Source organism: Triturus cristatus, chromosome 9 (genome assembly GCF_964204655.1).
Source record: "Triturus cristatus chromosome 9, aTriCri1.1, whole genome shotgun sequence".
Classification (NCBI taxonomy): Eukaryota; Metazoa; Chordata; class Amphibia; order Caudata; family Salamandridae; genus Triturus; species Triturus cristatus.
In genome coordinates, this window is record NC_140592.1 from 1,032,605,422 (window position 1) to 1,032,622,456 (window position 17,035).

Here is a 17,035-nt window from a genome sequence, read left to right on the forward strand (position 1 = left end):
CCCCAGCAGCAAATAGTATGCTGTTGAGGAATAAAGGCTGCTTGATATTCCTGCCGCTACTCTGGCTATTTTGTGAATTGATGTCAATGAACATGTGATTGGTAAATGGGATTTTATATAAATGTGTGCTTTTGTTTAGAGCTTTGGCAAAAGGAGTACAAGGGCATGACATGTATCACTTACCTGTTTCTATTCTTTTAGCCTTGGGCCTTTCATTGGGTTTGTTTTCTGTCCTTCCAAAGTTGGAAATGTGAATAGATTTGCTGTATAATAGTTAATAAGTACACAGAACTGCCATACACATACTGGCCTTTTACCTCTTACTAAGCTGCAGCAGGTTGAGGTTGCGCATTGGACTTCACCCTTGTGCGCTCTGCCCGCTGCTTCACTTGGCAAGACCGGAGAAAAGTCATAGTCTCATTACCTAGCAGTACCACAAAACACACTTGTGTTTGTGTGTTGCTTTTTATTTATGAGCACGGTTCATAAATATTTGACTGTCTCTCTGAATTATTTTAAAAGTGGTCGCCAAGCTGAAGACTTGCCTGCAGAAATGTGTTGCACTCAAATCACAGAGCATTCTGGCAGATAAAAAATCCTGATTTATCCTAATGTTGGTGGCAACTACAGTTAGGGCAGCCGAAATGTACTTGTTTCTTCTGTAGATTTATGGGTTTTGTGATAGTTACTTGTTTAAAAGCAAACACAGGTTCTTTGTGCCACCCACGGAGTTTCTCTTTGTGCATGTAGTTTTGAATTGGGATAGTGAACCAGCTGGAAGCATCAAAGAAAGGACTGATTGAAGCCAGGAACTACCTCTGTAGCATCGAGCCCTAAACTGCAGCATCACAAAATCCATAATCTCTACTCTGCAGTTATTTAACCAAATTACTGACAAATTGTATAGCAAAAAACTCCAAATACACACAACAGACCCTTAGAGTGCCCTGGTTGGACAGAGCAAACCGAGAAGGAAGTTGCAGGGAAAAAATGGCAAAGATAATTCTACTAGACCCTTTTAGAGAAAATGTATGGAGCTCGTATAAAGAAGTGCTAAATACATGGCGGTACAGTGGCCAGCAGTTTAGCCACTGCCCCTGGCCTCCCTGACAGTCATCAGGAATTAACGGGAGAGTTGTCACATGAGGACCAAGCTTTGGCCGCAGGACCTGAATAAATGTCCCAGGAGAAATAGCAGAGTGTGTCCCCCATCTGTATCCTGTCCTAAATGTAGATGGTTGTGTGGTCTGTCTAGTGCATGTAACACACTTTTTTTTTTTCTTCTCTTTTTCTTTTTGTCAGGTGAAGGAAATATTTGAGGACTCTCCATTCCTGGTTACTGATAATTGTGTTGGCATCATGAATGGAACCTATGAAGGTAGGTATAAGCGTTCTGAAGAGATAAGGTAACATAGTAGAACCTTAACATACTTTAAGGTCATGAAATCTGGCCAGGGCAGCTAAAATTTCCCTTTCGAGACCGTGCTTTCTGAGATACAGTTTAGATCTGGCTCAGTTATGCACAAATTTAGGGTCTCAAATATCCATATGTCAACAGATGTGGCCTATAGCTCTTAAGGAGTTATGACAGATGTGCCTTTATGTACCTGTTGTGTACAACAGACTCTTATCCTTCTGTATGTTTGTCAGAAGGGGCTGCCTGATTTGACCAACGTGCTTGTTTTAGAGACTGATCGATACAGCTTTGTAACTCTTAGGGCTACAAAGGCTAGGTAGGCCTGGGTGCCTGTTGGGGCATGAGGGGGGCTAGCAAATGGCTTTATGTATCTGTAGGAGTGCTTGCTGATAGCATGTATATGTCGTAGTTGCTGACCTGTGTAGCTTTGCGTGCCTGCTGTGGCAAATCTGGCCGATACAGCTGTATGTATCTGTGTGATCTATGAATGATAGGGTAGGCTAAGGTGTACTTATGGTGACTGACTTGCCTCATCTTTGAGTGACAACGCTTTGACCCTTAGTGCCTACTATAATGCTTTTTTCTGTACATCTGTTGAGATGATAGGTGACTACGATGATTTTGCTTACTTTTTAGGATTACACAGATGCTCACATAAAGGTGTGTTTTTTGCTTGTTCTCTTTTAGGTATACTAGGCTGGATCACTGTCAACTTTCTAACAGGTAAGATTCTACATTTTGTTTCTTAAAAAGACTCCTCAAAATTAGTATTTAACCTGATTTCCGTGCCATTTCCCTAAGCAAAGCATGCTACTGCATTGAAGTATGACCTACAAGATAAATTAGGAAAATGCAAATTACAATCTAGCTTACAACAATGAGTTATTATTCTATAATTAAGAGAAACCAAGAAACCACCACTCATTATCCGGTGGAGGACCGTGGAGCCCTGTTGCAGATGCAAGAACTTCTCAGGAGAGAAAGTGGAGTATTGAGTACAGATAGGAGTAAAATAACTGACTTGGAGAGGAAGAAAGAGACAAGAGGTATGTTGCTTGTCTGTGGACGACAAAAGCCTATTTTACTCGTAGATGGTTTGAGTTGTGGAGGTTGAGGGGCTGCCTAGAGATCGGACAGTTACAGAAGGCTACATGTTACAGCCTGCAAAGCACCAAAAACAAACAAAGATCGTTTGAAGGCCTTGTGTTAAGGACAGACTTCTCAACTTCCTCCAGTGCAGAACCATGTTTTTCCTCCTATAGGTTTGTTGGAAATGCAGATGTTTGGACATATACATTTTTTTGTCCATTGAAGCAGTTTTGCTGCAGATTGATAGTAGGTGTTAATGCTATACACGTGAAGGAAACTTGCAGGACAAGAGATTATCCATCATTAAGATAACTTATTAGTCACTCTCAAACTTGATAGATGTGAAGGAAGATCACTGGAGTTGGTGGCTTGCCAGTACATTTGCAAAGGCACAAGCGTGCTCATGATATAATCAACAGTGGTGGGATGGGCTTCAGCTGCTGTAGGAGAGATGGATGTCAAATATTCAGGGGCTAAATGCTAAGAAAATCATACAATCTGTGCAATGCTGCCAACATTAATCGCATTCTACATCCACCAGGGCAACTATAAACCTAATGAAAAAACAATCAACCCACAAATAATCATCATCCTGCTGTTTAGCTGTTTTCTCTTTTATGTAGGCAGTTGCTCGCTAGAACAAATCTCGGTTACTTCCAGAGACTGCAGTCAGGTGTAGTCAGATGGATTCTCAGGATTAAACTTGCCTCATAGCTTCAGTGTTTCAGGTTCTGATGTGTTAGGCAACTCAGAAAGGCCTCTTTCAACAGGACTGACAAGGAGTCTGTATACATAACACACATGTTCCTTTGGTCATTTCTCATAGAAGTACATTTCACATTGCTTTAGCGTTGTTATGAATTTGTTGCTTAACTAAAAAAACAGGAGATAATGTTTATCTGTATAGGCAGGACAAAACAGGTTGAGATTCGCAAGCATGGGCCTTTTCAAACTTTGAGATGCATTTGTCCGGAGCTTTTCTGTTTGGTTGCCATGATATGTTTATTCAGCTTCTAAGTTTTATTTGTGCGCACCTCTTTCGTTCTTTGCACAATGAAAACACAGAGAAAAACCCCCCACAAGAATGAGATTCCTAACATGTAGGCCACAACCCAGGATGGCTAGTGCCTAGTTCCAGAGCTAATCTTTTGGGTTCCGTTAGCTTCTCGGTACTATGGAAAGAGTGCACAAGCCTGACTAGGGTCCAAGTAACAGCAGAGTCCTCCCTCGCCAAAAATTGGCAGTCATTTTTATTAAAATGCTTAACTGTTGTCTATCACACAAGGTTATAAAATACTTATGTATATGGTATATATAGCACAAACCTAGCCAAAAGGCAGCACAGTGCTTAAACTAAATTTGGCAGAATAATTGTAGTGTAAACTTGTATCTTAAATCTGTATTACAGATGTAGTTAGTCAGTACCCACGAACTGATGCTTAAAGATACACGATTGTTGAGCAATCACATTTGTAAGTTAGACATGTAATGTCGCATGCTCTATTTATGGCAAACATTTTGTATTCTATCCATAATGTAAGAGGTTTTGATTCAGCCTCCTTCAGCAGTTCGCTTCTTTGGATCAGGAACGTACGGCCCTTGACTCAAGACCTTGTCAGTCGTATCTTTTCTTAGCCCACTGGAGTATGATAGTCTCACTTCCTTTCTTTTGGCTGTTTGTCTGTGTGTTCAGCCTCCATTAGAATGTATGCAAAATCAGGAACTGTTTTACATCTGAAAAGTACACTCCGTCCTCACAAATTTAAATCTTTATCTCAGGCATGTATTTCTTCACACAAAGCAATCCTGTATTTTTAGGTTTCATTTACAGACCGTTTTAGCAGCCTATCGGAGACCTCATGTTACTACTCCTTAGAGCATATAGTTTGCAGTATATTTATACTGAGTATGGGCTTTCGGTTAAACCCCTTCAGCCATTCGCTGTCATGTAGTTTTCAATGGTTGCCATTGGCTTGGTGGCATGTCCTTGAAGAACACGGTATTTTGTAGAATGTTATATGGTAAGAGTACTCCTCAGTGATCACCTTCTTCACTTTGCCAGTATATGCAATGCAAACGTACAAGCATTGGCAAAGCCAATAGCTCAAGAGAACACGCATTAGCAAAGTGAAATCTATTGGCTTGGCCAATGCCTATTGATTGTTTTGCACTGCTGCAGGCGTATTTTTATTGCACTTGTCAACACACGAGTGCAAGGATCAAACTTTTTGAATTTACTAATGTTAAAAGTGAGTTTCCTCATATTTATGCATAGTGGGTGATTATGTCTTGAGTAGAAAGGTGTCTGAATGTAAGGTTTTTTTTTTTTTAATCCTTTTTATTTTGGGATTCACATAGCAATATATAGTATAAGTATGCATCTCATAAATACAGTACATAATTGTTTCTCTGTTTTTCTTCTGTACATGTGGCAGTGCTACGCCAAAAACATGTATCACAGGCACAATATAAAAAAGCTGCACATCCCTATTTTCTTTTTCCTGAATACGATTGTCAACACGGTGGATTTAAGGTTTTTTACTTGCACTCGCTTTTTCCATTTGGCCTACCTACTCTGCTTTCCCTGACAACTAATCAGTGCACTAGTGCTTATGATAGCTGTGACCAGTGTTGTGGGACATGTACATCTGCCTAATCATTTAGTAGACAGTAAATTACTGGGGGACAGGACAGTTGTGATGTGGTGTGACATGGCATTGGTAGTTTTCTTATCATGGAACTGTTGGTTGCAGGTCAGCTGTATGGTGAAAGAAGCCAAACCTTTGGGACTTTGGACTTAGGTGGAGCATCAACACAGATCACCTTTCTGCCAGAGTTTGAGGTAAGTGGTGCAGAGGGAGTGGCTGTGGGGTAGTAGAGGGGTGGGTGCCTGTGTGTGCCCCCATGCGCAAGAAACGTCTTCAATGAAAATGCATCTTTTTCGTGTCTGAATGTTGATCATCTCCCTCTCGCGTTCTCATCCGTTCTTCCAGTATATGCATATTTGCTTTCCTATGCCTCTTCTTATAGGACCAATGGTTTAAACATGAAAGAGTTTTCAAACCCCCTTCGGGCCTGTTTGAATATTGTGAGCTGGCACTTAAAAAAGGAAGTACCATCATTATACTATTAAAAATACTGAACAAATGTTTGAAGAGGGACCATTTTTTATTTCTACTATTTTTCAAATTCTGTAGTACTTTGTGGCTTGGTATGTCAGATTCCAATAGAAATACACAGCCAGTACATGTTTTGATTCTATAAGTGGGATTTTATCAATTTTATATAATAAAGTATATTGAGCTTTTTTGGAGTTTTCAGTTAAAACTGATTTTAACTGATAAAGCATAACCGAACTGTATTTTACTGAACGTATACTGCTTTGACACCAGAGGGCACTTTAAGTCGTAAAAGTGCAGCCTCTGCCTCTCATATATTTTTTCTGATGGAAACTCTCGCTATGACCCAATAGGGCCATGGTAAGCCACTTATTAGGCCCTCTTGACCATCTGCAAGGTTCATAGAGCTCCTGGATGTCCATTGACCTACTTCTAATCCCTTTTTGGGTCATGGCTCAACTCATATGGCTTAATATGTGCATATTGTATACTGCACTTTGCTATGTATTGGCAGCAGGTTCTCAGCTGAAGTCCGAGCAGGATCTCACTGAGCGTGGTACAACACATTGCTTTTCGAAAGCGCAGGGATCAAGATTCTGGCTACGAATAATGCTGTGCATCCTAACATCTACATTCTATTTTCTGGACCCATTACTACAGTTCTTGGTATTACATGGTGATGGTCTGAAAACCCTGCCTTTAGGATCTTTATCTCCTTTTACAGAAAGACAAAGTCCACTTCATGAACAACTTTAGCAGCCATGCCATGCCTGGGAGAAGTCCATTCTCTGGTCTTCTTGAAACTGAGCTGCTTACAGCACATACATTAACATAGAAAATCTATGAGTTAATGTATGAGCTTCAGATAGTGCATCTCTGAATCGTTAAGAGACACCCATTACTCGGTGTTCCGAAGAATGTGCTGCAACTTGCACAGTTTGAGGAATAATAGGTCCGTGGACCAGTTGTGAACCTGCTTACTTTTTTAAACCTTTAATTTTTCAGTTTCAGATTAGCAGCGGCAACTGGCAGTGCAGCTCCTAACACAATAATATCAGTAAAGAGTGAGCAACTGTAGGGATGTACCATTACTTTGACCATATACATTCGCAGGAGGCAATCAACCAGCAACGATACCATGAGATATGTAGGGCGCACACCCTTTTGCATCCTGATGCACTAAATCAGTGGGCCTCTAATTGTCTGAGTCTGTGCTATACCCACTCAATGGTGTATCTCCAGGGGCTGCAATCTATCTCCCAGGGCCACCCAGATCGTTACCTAGCTTCTCGTCCCTCCTACTGTGCTTCATGTATTGTTCCTCCGCCAGAGACAACTCCGCTACATCTCTATTCGGGAGTTCTGTCAGCGAGGCACACAGCCCCATCCATGTGATAGTCACCCCCCCCCTCTGAGCCAAAACCAAGGCCAGCTGCAAATTTTTATATGCCATCTTAGGACCATTAGGCCTATAGGTATTCCCCAAAATACAAAACTGTGAGGTGAGAGTGCCCCGTATTATCGTTGAAAGTGTGATCTCATCAACCAACAGGGCTCAAAAGGTCTGCACCTGCTGGCAAACCCAGGCCATATGTAGGAAATCGCCCCCAAGGAACTGCAGCATGGGCACACGAGGAGTGAGTCCAGGGCATCTGGTGCAAAGCTTGGGGCGTCGCATAGGTGCAGTGAAAGAAATTAAAATGGACCAGTTTAAAGCAAGCATTAGAAACAGTCCTCATCAGAGCACAAACATGGGTCCAGTCAACGTCCGTCAGGAGAACACCCAAATCCAGCTCCCATACCAGCCGGGCACACAAAGGCTAACCAGCAACATCAGCAACCATAGCTTTATACTGCTAGGACACCAAGTGCTGTCCCGACCCACAGGCCAACATGCCCCCCAGTGCGCCAGATGCAGGCGGCGCTGCAGAAAATGTAATCCAAGTCTGCTTGGCAATTTCAGCCAAGCCAGCGTAGTGTAGAAAATGGCTCCGCCTGTGCATCCTTAAAAGAGATGAAACGCTCATTGGGGTATAAATCGCCTAGCAGTTCACAACCCTCATCTTGCCACGCCTGAAAAGTCATGCCAGCCTCCACGCGTTGCACCCGAACAAAAGCCCCCACCAGGTGTTCTGGATGGAAGGGCGCCCTCTTAAGAACTAGAGGCACAAAGTTCTGCCACACGCTAGCGATCTGTCTAACCACATATGGTAAAACATCTGATATTCCATCAGCAACGCTGGAAGCTCAGCATCATCAACCATTCCAGCCTATAGCCATTTCTCCCAGTTGCCACCGACACGCATGCTGCATAGTGGCAGCAAAATAATAAAACTCCAGCCACCTCACTTCCTGGCCGCCCTCCTCATAGCTTCTCATCAAGTTAACCTGAGCCACTGTACTGCGCTTTCCCACCCAAAGAAGGGAAGGTGAGTAAGGACTCGAGCGCCTGAACTCTCTGGAGGGCAAAGAGCACAAGGAGTTCTGTAGGATGTACAGACAGCGCGGCAGCAGCACCATCTTGGAGATAGCAATCCTGGTTCTAAGCAACAATTGCGACGTGTTCGAAAAAGATACGGACAAACGCAGCGACTCCAGCTCCCGCCCCATTTTGAGCCACAACTGCTCCTCCTTGGTGTGCGCCACCATTACACCCAGATAACGGAAGTGGCCTAGTTACCATCTCAGCCCGATATCAGGCAGCCGATCATTCGCAGTCCCCACCAACTCTGCCAGAGGGAACAGTAATGACTTCCTATGGTTGATATGCAGACTGGACACGTCATCAAACTCATCCAGTAGCCGGAGCAGAAACCCGAGAGATTCCCTGGGGGCCCTAAGATAAAACAGAGCATTGTCCGCATAAAACAACAATAAATTACTTGTTGCCCCATCTCTATGCCACAGCCGTACAATTCCTCGTGGCCCAGCACCGCCAGCGGCTCAATCGCTAAAGCAAATAATGGAGGAGACAGTGTAAAGCCCTACAGAGTCCCCCTACACAATTCCCAACTGTCAGCCGGAGACCTTCCCCCCCCCCAACCCCCCCGGACCCTTGCACTAAGGCAAGTATACAGTAAACCGATCCAAGCCCAAAACTGCGATATGAATCCTATGACCCGCAGGACCTCAAGCAGGTATCCCCAATCCACAGTCTTGAAGGAAATTTCTAGGTCTGTTGATACCAATGCCATTTCCTCATACCTGCTCTCTACTTCATGAAGCACATGGGTCAGCTGCCTGAGATTCATCCCCGTACTACGGCCTGGGATAAATTTGCACTGGTCCTTGTGCATCAGTTCTCTCATCATTGGGTTCAAGCTGTTGGGCAGTAATTAACATAATACATTGATGTCCGTGTTTATCATAATGAGCGGCGTGTAATGCCGCAGGATCCACCCTGTCTCCACCCGGTTTAGGCAACTTGCAAATGTCTCCCTCCGTCATAGTGGGCGGTAGCACCCCCCTCTCCCTGGCTCCTAGGAAGACCTCAAGGAGACCTTGCGTGAGGGTAGGCAAGGACTCCTGGTAGAAGTCTGCTGAGAACCCGTCTCCCAGGTGCCTTAGTTTTAGGGAGCATCCGCAGTGCCGTACGCAACTCATCCAATGCAAGGTCTGAGTCCAGCATGGCAGCCATTAATGAGCCAACTTGCGGAAGCTCTAAACAGCCCAGGAATGCCAGAACGATTTCCAAGGTAATCTGCGGGTTCTACCAGTACACCCGCTCCAGGTAAAATAAAAAAGCGGTCACAATGTCAGTTCTTGAGGTTACTGCCGCTTCCTCTGCTGTTATCAAGTGGGAGATTGGGTCCCGCTCCTGTATGCCGGCCAGCCTAGCATCTGCCATATGAAGCTCATTCTGTAGCTGGTGCCTCACCCCACACATTAACCCTAAACACTGCCTATGCAACACTGCCTTTATAGCCTCCTATTTGGTGACTCTGCAAGCAGTTGTGCTCCATATAGTCGGTCAACGTTCTATACAGTGACTCCCTACACACTGCAGCCAACTGGACTTCCACTGGAAATCCCCACATTGGTCTGTGTGCCGTAACCCCCACCCATTTAGCGTGCAGCAAACCGAGGAGTTATCAGACAAGGATCTGGCTAAGTGTGAGACAAATACCCACTAGCATCCTGTCTAGTCTAATGAATGTGGTGAGTAATGGAGTAAATGCCTTCAGCGATCGGTGGGTGGAGAGCACGCCAAGCATCAGCCAGTCCCAAATTCCTCTTCACTGCCCCATGGCTCTAGTCATGTGAGGCTTAGTGCCTGCCTTTGGCACTATTCTATAAAGTTTCACATTGGTTACACAAAGTCACACAACTACAAGAGGGACGAATCCAAGTCATGTACCTTGTAAAAGAAGTGTGGATTGTCCACATTGGGAGCATAGGTAATGAGCAGGGTCATAGTCTTCCTATCCAGCATACCCTACAGTAGCACATCTCAGCCCTCAAAATCAGCCTCTGCATTAGTAAGGGAAAACAGAATACCCAATGCCACCTGGCCTATGTAGAGTAGAAGGCATAGAACACCTGACCCCTCCACTTGCTCTGCCTGCGCATCTTCTAAGTGCATCTCCTGTAGACAGGCTATACATATTTTATGACGCTTCCGAAAGGAGAAAAAAACTAATCATGAACATAATGGAGAAGGAGGGACTGAGAGTGGGTTAGGAATAAAAATTAGGTCCAGAACCAATACTCCCAAAAATGAACGTTTAGTCACACTGTGGTATCTGTTCCTTACAGGTAAGAAAGATCAGAGACAAGACTCAGTCACTGAGAAGTAGAGAGAAGAAAAGGAAGACAAAGAGAGAAAACAAATCTCTGAAACTGAGGTGCTTCCCCCCTAGGGGATCTCTCCTACTGAAATGTAGTGCCGGCAGTGGGGGTGGTTCTTTGGGACCACCCGTATCAAGTCTATTAACCTGCCCAGCCGGAACACGAACTGCGGAGTGTTTGTTCCGGGCTTTGTTGCAACAACCACCACCACTGCCGGACGAACGTGTGAGGGGGCACTTCTCTTTCCTCCTGGGGTCAAGGCTGGGACACACCACGTGGAGTCCCCTGCTGCATAATTTGCATGCAAAGAAACCTGACTAAAGTACTTTAGGGATTAAGAGTGTTTAACTCTCTTCCTTACACCACCTTCCTCACCTTTTGGTCCTGAAGAAGCGCAAAGGGATCCACTAGGGACCCGCTGAAGGCGCGAAACATGTTGACCAGTGCATATTTTCTTTACACACGGTCCTAGGAACAGCGGAGTAATACCCCGACCTCTATGCCATCTATCAATAGAGAGAGTCCCTAGGCCCTGTTCTGTTATTATATTTTTATCCTGACCCTCGGACTGACGAATAAAACTACCTTTACAGTTCCGAAGGGTATTTTAAGACATAACCACTCACACCACTACCACATTCCCTTTTTCTGAGGCCCACACACCCACATGCACAACTGCGGCGTTCCTACAAAAAGATCTCCGATAAAGAGCCCTCTCGCGGGGCCCGTGGGGGACTGCAGCGCCACCCCCACGAGGAGCAACGCCCTATGATGAAGCATGACACTCGCAAGGGTGTGTGAGGGCACTACATTTCAGTAGGAGAGATCCCCTAGGGGGGAAGCACCCCAGCTTCCGAAAGGAGAGCATCCTGTACCGCTTAGTGTGGGACCCCAGCCTGCGGACATTCCACATCAAGAATCTATATTCATCCCCCATATCTGTGACATTGCAGGATACAAAATTCCTCCATGCCCATTACCACTGCAACGACCCTCCCAAGCTGCATCAAATCAGACAACGACAGTAAAACTCCAACAAACAGTGCTGCTTCCAACCCCCCCCCTCTCGGACAAACCTAGGGCAACATTCGACCTACATATGCCCATCCAGTACATGTGCCAGGACCAACAGATCATCCCCCACCCCGTTCAACAGGGACAGGTTGCCAAACTCGTGACCCACACCACCCCTCTGACCTGCCCGCACCAACTAGCAAAAGCATTTGCCGCAATCCGGGGGGATCCAGACACAACCATTCCTCAACCATCACAGTAACCACCGATTTCAGAGTAGGAGACCCCGCCACCCTCCATAGAAATAGGATTGCAGGCCACGAGGGCCCAAACAGACCGCCAGCATGCGGCACCTTCACCCCAGGAATCCAGCAAAACTGCATAAGCAGAGGAAGCCCCATAGCAATCTCTCCCCCGTCCGCCAGTGAAGCCTCACAGAAAAGGAGAAAAAACGTAACATCAACAGTAGAGTTAGTTCCGCGTTGAGTCAATGAGCAAGGTGCTTGGCACACAGTCAATTGTGACACTGGGGATGCTAGGTGCCAAGCCAGTCAAGGAAAGAACCAATTGCTTCCTTGTGCATTTTCGAGGCAGTACCCTCAACACCTGCATTGTGCTGACTTCCTGGATTGTCTCGAAACAAATCCGATGGCCAAGAATCTGGTGGCTCTTGCCGGGGCTGGTTATACCAAGAACCACAGACAGGCTCAGCCTCCGGGCCGGAGCATTCATGCCCCCCCCCAGTTGGAGGGTTGCTGTTTGGTCCCACATCTCCAGCCATTCCCAGACATCTTCCAGTTGCTCGAAAAGTGTGCCTTCTCCTTCGAAATGACCTTCCAGTTTGAGGGGTACAAAAGCATGTACTTCAGCTGCAGTGCACGCAGTTTCTGCTTAACAGGCAGGAATGATTTTCGCTGCTCCTGCATCTTTCTAGTGTTGTCGGGATAATTTCAATCTTACTGTTTTAGAACAAGGGGACTACCAGCTCCCTGGCAGTCACAATATACAATCGCTTTCCCGAAAGTTCAATATTTTAGCAATGATGGCCCTTGGAGGTGCACCAGCCGGTGGGAGTGGCAACAATGCCTTGTGCGTTTGTCAGCCACAAAGAAATCCGAAAGACCCTGTGGTCTGAGCTGCTGCTTCATCCAGTCCTCTAAGAAGGCCTCTGCTGATGCCCCTTCAATCCTCTCTAGGTACCCCAGCACACAAATGTTTTTGCAGTGGGCACAGTCCTCCATGTCCTACACCCTGTATTCCAACTCATGGGTAACTGTAGTCTGCCTATCCATCTGCTGCACAAGGGAGAATACATCTCCCTGCAGAGTCCCAATATTGCCCTTCGCCGCAGTTACCTTATCAGTCACCTTTCTGGGTTGAACAGATAGACATCAATAGAAACAGTCTACATTTTTTCCTCAAGGGCTATTTGAGAGCCCTGAATAGCCGTCTGCAGCTTCACCCTTGAGGGCTCCAGCTCACACTCCGGGGATGCACATGCAGAGTCTGCACCTCCCTGACAAGTAATCAGATGAGAAGGTTACTGGGGCATTGTGTATTGCGTGATGGTATTGCTAGAGTGTGAGCGTGCCGAATTGTCCTTCCCTATGATTGTCGCACCAGAGATCGTAACACAGCTCCTTCCAGCACTTATCTCCCTGCAGGCAGCAAGCAACCTTTGAGCTCCTAGTCCAGGTGAGGGCCCTAGTCCATGGGCCAGTCAGAGGGGCAGGTGCGCCACCCCCACTGCACAGACCAACAGACAGGGCTACCATTCCTCAGTGGTGAGGGGAGGAGTCCTCACAGCCACACCGCAGCAACAACCTTCCACCTGCAACGACCCCCCCCCCCCACCGTCGCAGCCCCCTGGGCGCTCCTGCACCTGCCACCCAAGGACGGTACCTGTAATCACCATCTCCTGCCAGGGTCAGCCAGTCCACACCTCCGGGCACCAATGACCGACATGCACCCAAGGGATTGTCAGGCGTTCCAGCCAGGGCCCTCCAGACTCTCTGCCCCACCCAAACCAGAGGTGGCGCCCCACAGGAGGCCAACAGCAGGCTGTCCAAAGACTGGGCCAAGACCCGCTGGGTCTCTCGCTCTCGCTCTCTCTCTCTCTCTCGCGCTCTTTTTCTCTTTCTGTCCCTCTCTTTCTCTCCTTTTCTCCCTTTCTCTTTCCCTCCTTCTCGCTCTTTCTCTTTTTTCTCTCACTCTCTCTCACTTTCTCTCCCACTCTCTCACTCTCACTTTCTCACTCACTCACTCTCTCTCTCTCTCACTCTCTCTCTCTCTCATTCAAGGCACTGATTTTGTTTGCCCTTGGGACAGGGTTTGTCACATCAGTGCTGAGTCCAGCACAGATCCGGTCTCTTCAGCCCCAACGCAGCCCAAGGCCCAACTGAATGAAAGCGCCGTCCTCTGGGCCGGAGTCTGTCCTGGCACCTCCAGACTCCGTGCACTGTGCCCCGCCCAGCTCTAGAAATTGCCCCACTCCTGGTGCGGCCTGGGACCGCAGGCACCATGTGGCAGGTGGAGCGCAGCAACCTCCTCTCTGTGGCCAGAGGGACCACAGCACGAGAGCCTCCCAGAGGGGGTCCCACCACTTCTCTGCGTCGGCCACCTCAGCCGCGGGCTGCCGAATAAACCAGCATTCACTCGGCCCCTGCCAAATGCGGCTCCAGGCACTGTCCACTGAGAGGCTCTCCACTCCTTGGCAGCCCTGAGGCCCCAGCCAGCTGGCGCTGTTCTGAGGCAGCATGCGGCAAACCAGCCTCCCAGGGACTGGCAAGGCTCCCAAGAGGGCCAGCAACAGTACATGGCCGCCCTATAAAGCAGCTGCTCACTCCGAGCACCACGGGCTGGCGTGGTTATGACCAGCCTCTGTCTGGGGGTGGTGGCTCTATCACGGCAGTCAAGAGTCTGGAGGCTGTGTTTTCACAGTTATGTCAGGACAAAGATAACACCATTGCCTCTCGCTCGCTCAATAGTGCAGAAGCCAATTACAGCACCATTGAGCGAGAGGCATCGGCATTCTGTTAGGCAGTGGAAAGGTTCAAGACTTTCATTTGGGGTTCCCACTTTGATCTATTTACAGACCACAAACCATTGCTCCACCTGTTGAGTGGCAATGGGTCAAGGAAGGCATCATCACGATTGGTCAGATTGTTATCAAAGCTGCAAGAATTAAATTTTACCATGAAAAATATACCTGGTGGGAAAAACATAAAAGCAGACTCTCTCTCCAGGTTACCCATCAGAGGTGAAGAATCCAGCACACTTCGAGATACTGAAAATTTGATTGCTTTTGTGGAGGATATATTGCAGAACGAAGGGGTGATCACACACACAGTTGTTAGAACCTTCCAAACAGGAAGCCACGTTACACTCTGTTTTCAAATTCATGAAAGAAGGTTGGGCCAAGGAAAGAAATGTTGAGGCCTCTTTGAGACATTTTGTACAGATTTCAGAGGACCTATCAGTTGATGAAGGGGTGCTAGGACTTGAGATTTGTCTGGCTCCTGTGACTATCAGAGATGATACTATTAAGGAGGCACACAAGGGCCATTCAAGGGCAGTAGCACATGCAACTATATTAAGAAAATGTACTGGTGGCCTGCATTGGAAGCTCAAGTTTCTAAGTTTATTGCTAATTTGACCACCTGCTTGGTATCTGAAAAGCATTGGAAGGTACATGAGTGACCTATTCATACGGTCCCTCTACCGTAGGATGCTTGGCAAAAAGTGACACTTGATTTTGCAAGTCCATTTTAGTTTTTGCCTACTTACAAAAGATAAATATTGGTTTTGATTGATTATATTTCAAAATGGGTGTATTTTGGTTTTACTTCTGTTCCCAACACTGATGCCATAATCACATTTTTAAAAAGAATTTTGGTTGTAAAAGGAGCACCCAAAGAAATTGTTACAGACAACGGCACCCACTTCACATCAGCGCGCATGAAGGACTTCATTGAGGGTTTTCACATTACTCATCTCAGAGTTGCGCTTTACTCACCTTCAGCCAATGGTTTGGTTGAACGCATGAATAAGTTCTTTAAAGAGGGGGTGCAAACCGCCTTGACCATGGGTCTTGTGGTTGAAACTTTTCTCAGGGAGTAAGTTTGGTCATATCTAGTATCTTCACACAGTACAACAGGTACGTCCCCATTTATGATGCTACGCAAAAGATTTCCAAGGTCTTCATTTTGTCCTGGCTGGATGAGAGAGGTAAGCAAAAAGAGCACGCCTGACATGCTGACTATTGCATCCAGAGTTGAAGCAATGCAAAGTCAGGTTAAAGAACGTTTTGACAAAACGCATCATGTCAAAGAATTTACATTGGAAGCAGGGGATTGGGTTTTGATCAGAAATAGCACTAAGGTCAAAAAGGGTTTATCGAAATTTTCAAAAACAGTTAGTGTTGAAAGAGTGTCTAAAGGCTCAGTACATGTAAATGACAAAGGTTGGTGGAGTAAGAGATCTGGTCATGATTACCCAGGCGCACGCTGCCAAAATTCAAGCTGTACAAGGCTATGATGGCAACAATTCCTCTCTTAAAAGCACTTGATTGCAAAAAACAAAATCATTCATCTGACAGTCAAGGGTCATCTAAGATTGATAATGGAAATGAGTTGTTACTTACACAAAAGCAACCTGGAACATTGTTCCTGAACAATCTAATGATTGCATTACGTCCCAGAACACCAAAGCTGTACGGAATTCTACTATGCCTTCAAAATTTAAGGATTACTATGCCTTACAAAAAACAATATAATAGATGTAGAGCTAAAATATTGTGTTGTAATGGTGGTTTTAGGTATTTTATATTTTTTTCATACAAATTATCTCGCTTTTTTGTTTTTCAAAAAGGGGAAGGCGTTGTACCATAGGACATTGCAGTAATGTATGGAGTGTGCACTACCTTTAAGAACTTTTTATGAGCAAGCGAGCTCCTCCTTTGCGGAGTCAGCTCACATGTCCAAAGTAAATTAATTTTGGTTGCTATGTTTCCTTTTAAGTTACTGCTTCATGGCCCGCGCTGCTGTCCCACATTGGTTGCTCAGTCTTCGTTGTGCGTCCCATGGCATCTATTAACCTTTGAGGCTCACAGCCATGATGGTCCATTCACTAGCGATCCTGTGTGGGTGGAGGTGTCACCTCCTGCACACACAGGTCTTTATCTCTGTCCTCTGGGAGTGGCACACACTTCCCAGCCTGGAGTCCGACTTCAGTCTTGGCAGCAAACCCTCCGAAAAGCTCACCAAGGCACAGGAATACTGGGTTAACTTGGTGGTCTAAAGTGCCACCTAGGTACGTGCCACCTAATTACATGCCACCTAGGTACATGTCACCTAGGCACACCACTGTTGTCAGGGGTTAAAAAGCACAGTGTTTGATACCAAACACTAAGAATATTGACCATTCCATAATGGAGCTGGACATCTGGGGTATGTCCTGTGTCCAGCCCATGTTATCCGATGGTGGGTTGCGGGCAAATTACCTTTGGAATTCTACCACAGGACATTATATGCTTGCACATATATTTTCACACATATAATATAATGCACCTTGCCTCCTGGTCTATAGGAGGCCTGCCTTAGGCGTGACT

At 46.1% G+C, this 17,035-nt stretch overlaps 1 protein-coding gene across 4 annotated transcripts in view; it reads left to right on the forward strand.

Annotated features, from left to right (window-relative positions):
• Window positions 1-17,035, forward strand: part of ENTPD5 (ectonucleoside triphosphate diphosphohydrolase 5 (inactive)) — a 407,636-nt gene that overhangs the window by 277,852 nt on the left and 112,749 nt on the right. For all 4 annotated transcript variants that reach the window (XM_085626780.1, XM_085626778.1, XM_085626781.1 and 1 more), the window contains 3 exons: window positions 1,303-1,378; window positions 2,105-2,140; window positions 5,260-5,348. In XM_085626780.1, coding sequence (XP_085482906.1) covers window positions 1,303-1,378; window positions 2,105-2,140; window positions 5,260-5,348 — 201 coding nt within the window. The remainder of the gene's footprint in view (window positions 1-1,302; window positions 1,379-2,104; window positions 2,141-5,259; window positions 5,349-17,035) is intronic.